General features: G+C 40.3%; 1 protein-coding gene across 2 annotated transcripts in view; it reads left to right on the top strand.

The window, feature by feature from the left end:
- Positions 1 to 9,329, top strand: part of DCTD (dCMP deaminase) — a 25,987-nt gene extending 16,658 nt beyond the window's left edge. For both annotated transcript variants that reach the window (XM_077477270.1, XM_077477271.1), the window contains exons 4-6: positions 4,785 to 4,901; positions 5,200 to 5,296; positions 7,676 to 9,329. In XM_077477270.1, the coding sequence (XP_077333396.1) occupies positions 4,785 to 4,901; positions 5,200 to 5,296; positions 7,676 to 7,826 (365 nt within the window). In that variant the 3' untranslated portion in view covers positions 7,827 to 9,329. The remainder of the gene's footprint in view (positions 1 to 4,784; positions 4,902 to 5,199; positions 5,297 to 7,675) is intronic.
- Positions 9,330 to 10,369: the final 1,040 nt, after the last annotated feature.

The raw sequence follows: 10,369 nt of genomic DNA, 5'->3' as shown, positions 1-10,369 counted from the left end.
TATCGCCATACTCGGGAGAAGTAGCGGAATATATTTTGGGGTGCAATTCCACATATAACCATGGCATGTGTGAGCAATATATCATTTAGTGACAACTTTTTGTAAAAAAATTTTTTTTTTTTTTTTTTTTTTTTTGTCATTATTCAATCCCTTAGGACAAAAAAAATAAATATTCAATGGGCTCAACATACCCATCAGCAATTTCCCTTGGGGTGTCTACTTTCCAAAATGGGGTCATTTGGGGGGGATTTGTACTGCCCTGCCATTTTAGCACCTCAAGAAATGAGATCGGCAGTCATAAATTAAAAGCTGTGTAAATTCCAGAAAATGTACTCTAGTTTGTAGACGCTATAACTTTTGCGCAAACCAAAAATATACGCTTATTGACATTTTTTTTACTAAAGACATGTGGCTAAATAAATTTTGCCCTCAATGTATGACTAAAATTTAGTTTATTCGATTTTTCTTATAACAAAAAGAAGAAATTATCTTTTTTTTTCAAAATTTTCGCTCTTTTTCCATTTATATCGCAAAAAAAAAAAATCGCAGAGGCAATCAAATACCATCAAAAGAAAGCTCTATTTGTGGGAAGAAAAGGACGCAAATTTCGTTTGGGTGCAATATTGCATGACCGCGCAATTACCAGTTAAAAGCAGCGCAGTGCGAAATTGCAAAAAGACCTCTGGTCCTTAAGGTGTTTATTGGTCCGGAGCTGAAGTGGTTAAGGTAGAACTCCACTTTAAGTTGCACATTTGTTTTACTGTGTTGTATCTGCTTGCCACGTTTGGGGTTCCACTAACAATGAATGGCACCTCAAGCACCTTTTTTTTTGCATGTTTCGTAAACGTGGCAGGTTACAGGCTTTTGTGCGCATTTCTGGAGTGGTTCACACCTATGCGGTTTGCGGCGGTTGTTTGCAGGGGGCACAGCAGCCCATTCATTTGGATTTTTGCTGTACCTCCAGAAAATGCAGGGAAAGGATGCCTGCACCTTTTCCAAAAACACAGCTACAGGGGAACCGCATAGCACAGCGGTGTGGAGATTTAATGGCACCCACACGCATCACCTAAGCAGTAGCTTTTTTTTTTTTTTTTTTTTTTTTTTCTTCTGTGTGCGATTTCACACCATCCTTTACCGGCTCAGATGTAAACCTACCTGCAGGGAACACTGAGATGTGAACGCTGTCTAAACTTTTGAAAATGTTACTTTTCTTCTAAACGGTGTGTATTAAAAAAACAAACAAAAGAAAAAACACATGCCGGTTACTAGCTTGTTTAATTTACACATTTATTAGGTTATGTTCTTTGCCTGCAGGTCTCCAGTATTCATATATGGTTAGTTGTAAAGCACAATGATTCTGTGTATTTACCCCAAACTCACAAATCCATGGTTTAAGCTTTTCCATTTACTTCTTGACTTGTTGTTTGTTGTTTAAACCCGCACTGTCTTGCATATCAAAAGTAATGGCTGTCAGTGTTCTAATGGTGTGTAGAGAAAGGCCTGACGTGTCTGGGAGCAGAGTCAAGTTTATGTGGAAGGTCTACTCAGTTGAAAGCTGTGTAAAAACAAAACCACAAATGCCTCTATATTTCTTTTTCCTTTTTACATCAGCTGCAGTCTTTTTCTATTATATCATGATCGAGTGCCTTTCCATTTCTTCTCTCACGCACGATAGCTTGATGGATGCATCAAAACAATCTTAACCAAATTTTGTCAGAACTGGGGAGGAAGGGCTTTCTTGCCCTTTAAATAAGCACTTCTCATTTATTCTCCTTCCAAACTGCTGAAATAGAATTTGTGCTCTGGTAAAAATGAGCTTATTTGTGATGTTCTAATATTTCACAAAGAGCCCAGCTGCTGCCCCTTATGAATCTGCTATGTAGATGAAATGGGATTCTGCAACTTTCCAACTATAGGTTTTATATTTTTATTTCTGGTAACTTCTTTATAAGGTAAATTGTTTGTCTCCAGGAATTGGCCACACAGGCTTTGTAAGCCTAATGATTTGTCCTGTGCATAGTCTGATGAGGATTTTGTGTGCCTTTACAACAGAAACAGATGATGCCATGGAGCATTTGCAAGTTCAGCAGCAATCTTTCTTTAGAGGTGGTCTACTGCTGGAAAAAAAAACTCCTATGTAATGTTTTCCTCAATTACTGTGCTGAATAAGTTGAAGCTCCATTCTGTTGCTATTTTGAGAATGTGTCTATGTAAATAAGTAGAAAGATTAATAACCTTTTATAGTTTTAAGTGGAAATCCAATTTTTGTGCAAGGGAGAATCTTCCTACAGCTTTTTTCTGTCCAGTTGTGACTAGCTAACATCTTGGATTTACTGCATCTTGGGATGCAAACCCCAAACAAGACAGAGCAGTCTGCCCTCCTCTGTTCCTCCCAGTTTTTTGTTCCTTTCATGTCATTCGACGCAGTATTCCCAAAGCATACATTCCTGTAGAACTGCTGAAGTGACCACCGACTGGAACCATGTCAAGTCAGAGCAAGAGAATGTCACCAAGGGTCTACAGAGTGTGTCCAAAGCTTTAATCAGTGATCACGTTGTTGCAGCAGATTGCAACGTTTCGGAGCCACATGCCTGATGAAGGGGTCTTCCTTGACTCCGAAACGTTGCAATCTGCTATAACGATGTGATCACTGATTAAAGCTTCGGACCCACTCTGGAGATCCTTGGTGTGCTGGTGACATGCTGTTTTATGTCATCTGTTCGGCCCTAAACGTCATTGTCTTCACTGTGCTCATCTACATGCTGAATGCAGGATTTGCCGCACTTCTTCTCCTGGTCCCTGATGTCACCTGCTTGTATCTCAGCTGCCTGTTCTTCAAAAGAAGCTGGTGTTGGCTATGCTCACTGTTGGCTTTTCTCGGTCTTCCATTCTATGATATTGTCCCACGCTCTTATCTCTTTCCCTAATGCAATCTGTCCAAAATACCCCTATTTATCTTCATGGACGTCTCTCCTCTTATGTCCCAGCTCCCTCAGCTGTTCTCTGATGCCAGCCTTAAAGTGTTACTAAACCCACAACAGTAAAATCAGTCTGTATATGCTGTAAAGCATGCTTGTTTACTCACTAGAAAGGGGCTAAGCCTCTGTATTGAGTAAAGAGGCTGTCTGATCCTTCCCTTCTTCCACTGTCGCCAATTCATCTGCTGATAGAAACAGCTTTGGGGCAATCAGCACATTTAGTTTGGTGTGTATTGCTAGAGAATTTTTTTATTTTTCCTTACGCGGGTGTATGTGACAAGCACAGGGCCAATCGGCACTGTCCAGACAGAGGGCCAGGAGTCCTGTAGTATTATAGGACAGGCAGAGGAGAATGAAAACGTCTCCTACAAGCTTTAACCGTGCTCGGCTGGACACTGATGATAATCACAAGACTGCTATATACTGCTGATGAGAAAAGGTATATTTACTAAACTTCTTTCATTTTCCATGTACTGTGGGAGACTGATATGATGAATGCGAAGTCCTGGGTTTATAAACTTTAATGTCCCCTGAACTTCCAACCCCTATACTACAGATATTGTCTCCTTTCTTTCTCTGTCTGGTAGAGGTAAAAATCTCCATATTTTGCTTTCTGTGCACTCCCAGAGTGGATCAGTGAACTGAATTGTGGTGTTTTTTCCTGAGAATCTTTCACACCATCCCTTGCTTGGTTTTATATTTCTGACGTACCCATATGTCATCCTGTTTACCATGTCTGTGATGTGCTTCATCTCCCCTTGCGATAAACTCTTGCGCACCAAACAACCACAATTGTCTCCCTTCCACCATCAGTCTCTTACCCCCTAAACACTGCATCAGCTTCCCCCTCATCAGCTGTGGTACTGCCAACCGCCACTGCCATCTACAACATTCCTACCCATTAGACCCCTTTCATTCTGTGAACAATAAGGGACTTCTTATAAACCATTCTTGTTCCAATGATCATGAATGTACACAATACATGGCCAACTCAGATGGCCGTTTCTTTATATCTGTCATACAATCAAGTGAAGCTGAGGGCACACCAGTTGCCTGCTTATGTCTGTAAAAAAAAAAAAAAAAACCTGCATTGCACATAGCGAGAAGATATTGTAAGAATTGTACATTTATTTAAAATGGGGAAATCTTTCTCATTGCCTCCTTGATGCCTCTTTTATTTATTTATTTATTTTTCGCTCATTTTCATATGTTATCGTTATTGAAGCTATTTAATGATGTTTGCGTGGAATTGGACTTTAAAGCAAAACTACACTGCATCTGAACAAAAACTCCCAAAAATACTATTTAATGTTTTAACATTCAAAGCAAATTTTCCCATCCATCCATGTCTCCATGCTTTGTTCTGTTGAGAGATCATTTTAAAGAACACACCCTAGCATTTCTGGCTGTGGCCATCTTGACTAAGGGTAGATGATTCCTGTAGCATTTACCATGTGGAGAAAGCCCCTCCTGGGATGTATGACTTTTCCTATACATGGAAACCAGGACTTGTCATCTAGAAATGTGAAAAAAAAAAAAGTTTAAAACAAGTGAATATGATATCTATATTCCTAGCTATTTCTTAATGTTAGCAGAATAAGGATTATAAATAATCTGTTGATTGAGTGAAGTTGCTCTTTAAAAAGAGACTTTATTTTTGTGTTGAAAATTTTAACCTGAAAGCAATTTTTGTACTATTTTTTTTTTTGTACAAAAGTGAAAAATCTTTGTATGTCCTGTCTTCATTGACACATGATTGCGTGCCATCTAGTGGTGTATTATATCCATTATACTTTATCTTAACAGTTTGCCATGCCGAGCTGAATGCCATTATGAACAAGAATTCAGCAGATGTAAAAGGATGCGATATGTATGTTGCTTTGTTTCCATGCAATGAATGTGCCAAGCTAATCATACAAGCAGGTGAGTAATTGTAGAACTTAACACTCATTGGCAATAAATAAAGCCGATTTACAGAAAGCTGAGTTGAGTACATTTTACATTCAGGGTAGTGTCAGATGTGAAGAGCCCTGAGTGCAGTTTCAGTATTTGTTTGTTTAGTACATAATATCACTTCAGATTGACTTTAAATGGCTATGCGCACTTTTGTATATTAAATGTACTGGCCATTTTGCAGTCCTGTAGTAGAGTAGCTATGTATCGGACAGTCTTTTGTTGCCTTCATCCTAAAACAACTGATGCAATCTATATTTTTGTTTAGGCATTAAAGAAGTGATCTATATGTCCGATAAGTACCATGACTCTCCAGAAATGAAGGCTGCAAGGTTCATGTTTGATCTGGCTGGTATCAAATACACGTAAGAGCAGTTTTTATCCCTCCTTTTTTTTTTTTTTTCTACTTTTCTTTGATCCGTATTTTTGGCCAAATAAAGCAAAATTGTGCAAACAATAACAAAAAAAAAAACCCTGAACAACCCGTCCCCTCGCTTTCTTTAAAGCCAGGCATAGACTGTTCAAATCTCAGCCGACTCAGCAGGCTGACTGTACCACCAAAACTGGTGGAACATTGGTTTGGTACAACCAAACTATCAGATTTTACATGGGATCATTGTTAGCGGCTATATAGCACAACCAAACTGCTAATTAATCTTAAAGTGATTGTAAAGGCTTGTGTTTTTTTTTTTTTTCCATATAAAAATAATAAACATTTTATACTTACCTGCTCTGTTGCAGTGGATTGGTACAGAGCAGCCCAGATCCTCCTCTTCTCAGGTCCCTCTTCTGTGCTCCTGGCCCCTCCCCTCCTGTTCTGTGCTCCCACAGAAAGCAGCTTGCTATGGGGACAGCCGAGCTAAGTCACAGCTCCCTGTGTCCATTCAGACATGGAGCCTAGCACCGGCCCTGCCCCCTCCTCTCCCCTGGAATGGCTAGCTGATTTTGATTGACAGCAGCAGGAGCTAATGGCACTGCAGCTGTGTCTCAGCCAACACACAGAAGGCTTTTTATCTTAATGTATAGAATGCATTAAGATAATAAAAAAAAACCTTTCTGCTTTTGCAACCCTTTAGGTCTGGCCAAAATACATTTCATAGATTGGGCTTTTTTTTTTAATTTATTTTTTGTTCAGCCACGAGTCTAAACAGATTTTTCCCATCTATACTATACAGGTCACATGGACGAATGCCCCTCTAGGCTATTGTATTAGATCGGCTGACATTTTTCCTCCTGCCTCCTTTGATTTTTCAGTTAAAGGATATCGGGAACATGTTCCCAATGCTTTTTAGGGTGAAACATGTAAATTGTTCCCAATGCTGCAGCCACTGCATGATTTTACAACCCCCCCCCCCCCCCCACACCTTCCTGTGACAGCAGAAGTTCTCCATAATAGCTGTCACTTTTTGAAATCGGCGTGGCCATGCAGGCTTCCGCCCGCACAGCCGCATCATTCGTTCACACACACGTGTGTGTGTGTGTGTGTGTGTGTGTGTGTGAACTACAACTTCGCCATCCTTTGCAGTTGTCAGCTTGTAGATGGAGCACTGTGGTACTTTTGATTCTTTCTGTCAGTGTATCTGCTTGCCTGTATGGGCACACAGATACACTGACAGATCTGCAGGAGACCCGCATAGCATCAGCGAACTGCTGATTGCTAGTACAATGCTTTACAGGCTCCAAATACATAAATGCATTTTTTTTTTTTTTAAAGTCAACTCCTTTTTAAGCTTATTTTTTGCCTTTGCCACAAAAGGGGAGGTGTGTGTGTGTGTGTGTGTGTGTGTGTGTCCTTTTTTTTTTTTTTTTTTATTTTTATTTTTTCTTATTAAGCAGATCTGAACTCTGAGAAGATTTGCTTTGTCATACGGAAGATCTAGAAACGATAACTGCAAATTCCTTCTGACAAACAGCAGTGCAATTTGTTCCTAGACATTCTGAGCCTGTATATCTGTGGTGAGAGAGAGATTGTCTGAGGCACCGTTACCTCTGACTGCTATTTGCATGAGATTTTGGTAACGGCACTTCCTTGCTGCTCACTGTTCTCGTTCCAGAGAGGAACCTGTACCTAAGGACCTGCAGTGAAACCATCTCCCTGCTTCTAATTCATTAATTCTGAATCTGTGCTCTGGAGTCATTAGACCACCAGTCATTGTGGTGCAGCCTTAACATGTGGAAGCTAAGCCCTGTTTCTAATATGATGGCTAACATCTATGGTGCAGAACATGCAGCTAGGAGTCTGTAGGCAATTTTTAGTGACTAGTCCTTTTGGCTTTTGTGAGTGTGGTTTCCACAGTTCAGCCCTCCTTTATGAGCTTCACTTTCCATTATATTGTTTAAAAATTTAAGTTTAACAGAGCAATAGGGGGGGGGGGGGGGGGGGGGGGGAACTGGTAGTGCATTTTGCACAAAGGAAAAAAACTTTAGCAATGAAACCAACTCCTGGAGTTCAGTTGTTAGAAAATGTTTTCCTTTCCTGATAATTTATGATCTCCGTTAGCTGAAAAACACACAGCCTCAGCAACCCCATGTGTCTTTTTGTTTCAGTCTATCCCTTCTAAGGATTCTCTCTGCATGGGGCACTATAATTGGCTCCTCTAGAGAGAGAGTGAAGCCTAGGCAATGTATCTATCCCTCCCCCTCCCCCTCTTTATTTTTTTTTTTATTTTTTTTTTTGTTTCTTATTTTACAGTTGGAAAACTAGTTTTGGCATATAACTAACCTATATATTTTATATTTTTAAGGAAATTTGTTCCACAAGAGAAAAGTATAGTCATCGACTTTGATTCGATCAATAAGAACAGACGGTTCCGACTCAGATGTGAAGACTTGTTGCATCCTTCAGTTATTGTCACACGATGTGACTTTGTAGCTGTCACCTGTGAGAGAATGTAAAGGGTTAGGTCTCTGTATTTCTCTACAAAGGATATACTGGCTCATTTTTGCTGAATATTTTTAGTGACTGTCATCGCACAGATCTAAAAAAACTCCCGGTGGTGCCTTACCTTTGTAGTGTGCTTAAAAAATGTCACTGATGCCCAGATAATTAGTGCTGTTCAACCATTGAGACTTTGTTACACGTTTTGTAAATGAACCATGTGCTTTATGGCAGGCATAGTAGTTGCTGCCTTACTAAATGTTACACTTTAGTCACAAATAGTTGATGAGTGGTTTTCAAAATAGGCAGATTCCTTACCCATCCCGGCAACAGTTGAGGTTCTTTGTACGTTTTTCTCTCGGAGTTCCATTTCCCTAAAAAAAAGATTTACTACTATCTAAATTCTGTTTGACTTGTAGTGTGAGGGACTTGGTTCAGGGGAACGTGGTCACAGCCATTCATTTTTAGAGGATCTCTGACACAATACTTCATACTTTCTACCTTTTTGTCTTTTGCCTGTGGTGTATGTGGGTTTGTGTGGTGTGTGTGTGGTTTTTTTATTTTTTATTTTTATTTTTTTTCCCCATTTTTAAACATTTTCGCAAACAGTAATTTCGTAGTAACCCATAACAAAGAATCAGATTTCAGAGGTTTAAGGTGGACATGCAGATGTAATTCAACCATTGTTGGATACCACTTGCAGACTGATTTCATGCCCTGCTATGTAGGGGATGAGACAACGCCCAGCACTTGCATATCTTGGGCTAATGGTTAGCTGGTAGATGTCTGCTGCTGTCCAGATATAAGTTTGGCGATCACTGTAATCAAATTTGACTTCAATTTCACTTTGTCTCATGTCTTTGGTCAGGTTTAGGCCTGATACACACTTTAAGTTTCATTTTTTCGTTCAACCCAGCTGGCTGAACAAAAAAACAAAACTAAGGGGTTGCTGTACTAACTATGCAATATTAGTACAGCAATCTCCCCATTGTGTTTGGACAGGGGGTCGCCTCCCCGCCAGAACATACGGGTCAGCGCTTGCAGCCATTGGCTGCAAGCGTTGGCCGGCTGATGATTTTCCAGCATTCTTGTACAACAGAAGTCATACACAGGGGCCAAAAGTCACCTGGGAAATGCCAAACTGACTGTTTTTAGACACTTTTCGACCCCTGTATACCTACCCTTAGGCTAGTTGGACTACAATTGTACTGACTGGTTATTACAGCTTACGTTGGGTTTATGCTAAGCGGGCACATTATACTTCTTGGCAGGTTTTAATTCTCTTATTTTAAGCCATTAACTTTTTTTTCTTTTTTTTAATAATTTTTATAACGTTTGTTCTTAGTACCATTTTAACCATCCCTTTGTTCTGTGGTGTAAAGTAGTATGATACGTTTTTTTGCAAAATGTCTGTAGATAAGTGGGTTTTATTACTTCATATATTTATATGCTGCTAATAAAATGTCTTGTGTACTGTATATCATCTTTACTTTAATAAAATGTCTTAAGTCTCTACTGTATATTAGTTTTACTCTGTTACTAATAAAATTATTTATAATTATATACTGATATTGTTGGGTTGCCATATAGATTCTGACAAAATCGACCTCTGAGTTCACAGAAGCCGCAACTACAGAGGAGGCATCGGGTATCAATGCGCACGGTGAGTGTGTACTGAAGACTGCATTGCGCAATATTGATTCCCAGGGGACTTCTCTCAGACCTCCATTCGAGGAACTCTGTGTGGTCCCAGGCTCTTGTACCTGATATCACCTGAAATGTATGAGAGAAGTGTTAATGGGGATCAAGGGGAAAAGGCATGTTACAACGGCAGCTTCCCTGCACTTCTCTGCATGTGGAGGAAAGCAACTCCCTGTGTGCTCATCTCAAGTTCGACCCACAATTCAGCATCCGTGCAGAAAAAATATTCATCAATATTTATTCTAATTAATGCTGTTTTGTTAATTGTGGTTATATCTATAGCTCATTGATCAGATCCAGTTTTCAGATCTACAGCTCACAGAAAAGTTTCAGGGGTTCCCTGACATCTGAGAACTTTCTATTTGAAGAAAAAAAAAAAATATTTATTTTAGAAGTGCCCAACATGGGCTTAGACAATACAATACCTATACATAATAGGAACAACTGGGGAGGGAAGGAACCTTATGACTTTATCACATGGAGGGAAGGAGAGGCAAAGTTCATATTGCAAACGTCGATCTACGTCAAGTGGCAATTACTACCTATCTAATCGTTGAGAGGCCGGAGCCCTACTGAACAGAAATCCTCCATTAGGAGGCGGTAGATGAAGAAAAGCCTCGGTTATCCTCTACCTCCGGCCTTCATCCCTCAATCAACCTCCCCTTCCCCTGCAGTCTCCCCTCCTTCTTATCTGGTATGAGTTCCCTTGCCTCCTCCTGATGGGGGGGCCCCCCCCCCCGCCTTAGGCAATGAGGTTTAGCCTGGGGGGGGGGGGGCACATCAGGAGGAGGCAGCAAGGGAACTCATACGGGATAAGAAGGGGGGGGGGGAGGTGGGTACACGGATGGAAGGGTATTGA

This window comes from Lithobates pipiens, unplaced genomic scaffold, assembly GCF_037356315.1.
Source record: "Lithobates pipiens isolate NorthernLeopardFrog02 unplaced genomic scaffold, aLitPip1_a1.2 Scaffold_13, whole genome shotgun sequence".
In the NCBI taxonomy this organism is placed as follows: Eukaryota; Metazoa; Chordata; class Amphibia; order Anura; family Ranidae; genus Lithobates; species Lithobates pipiens.
This window is presented reverse-complemented; position numbering and strand designations above follow the sequence as displayed.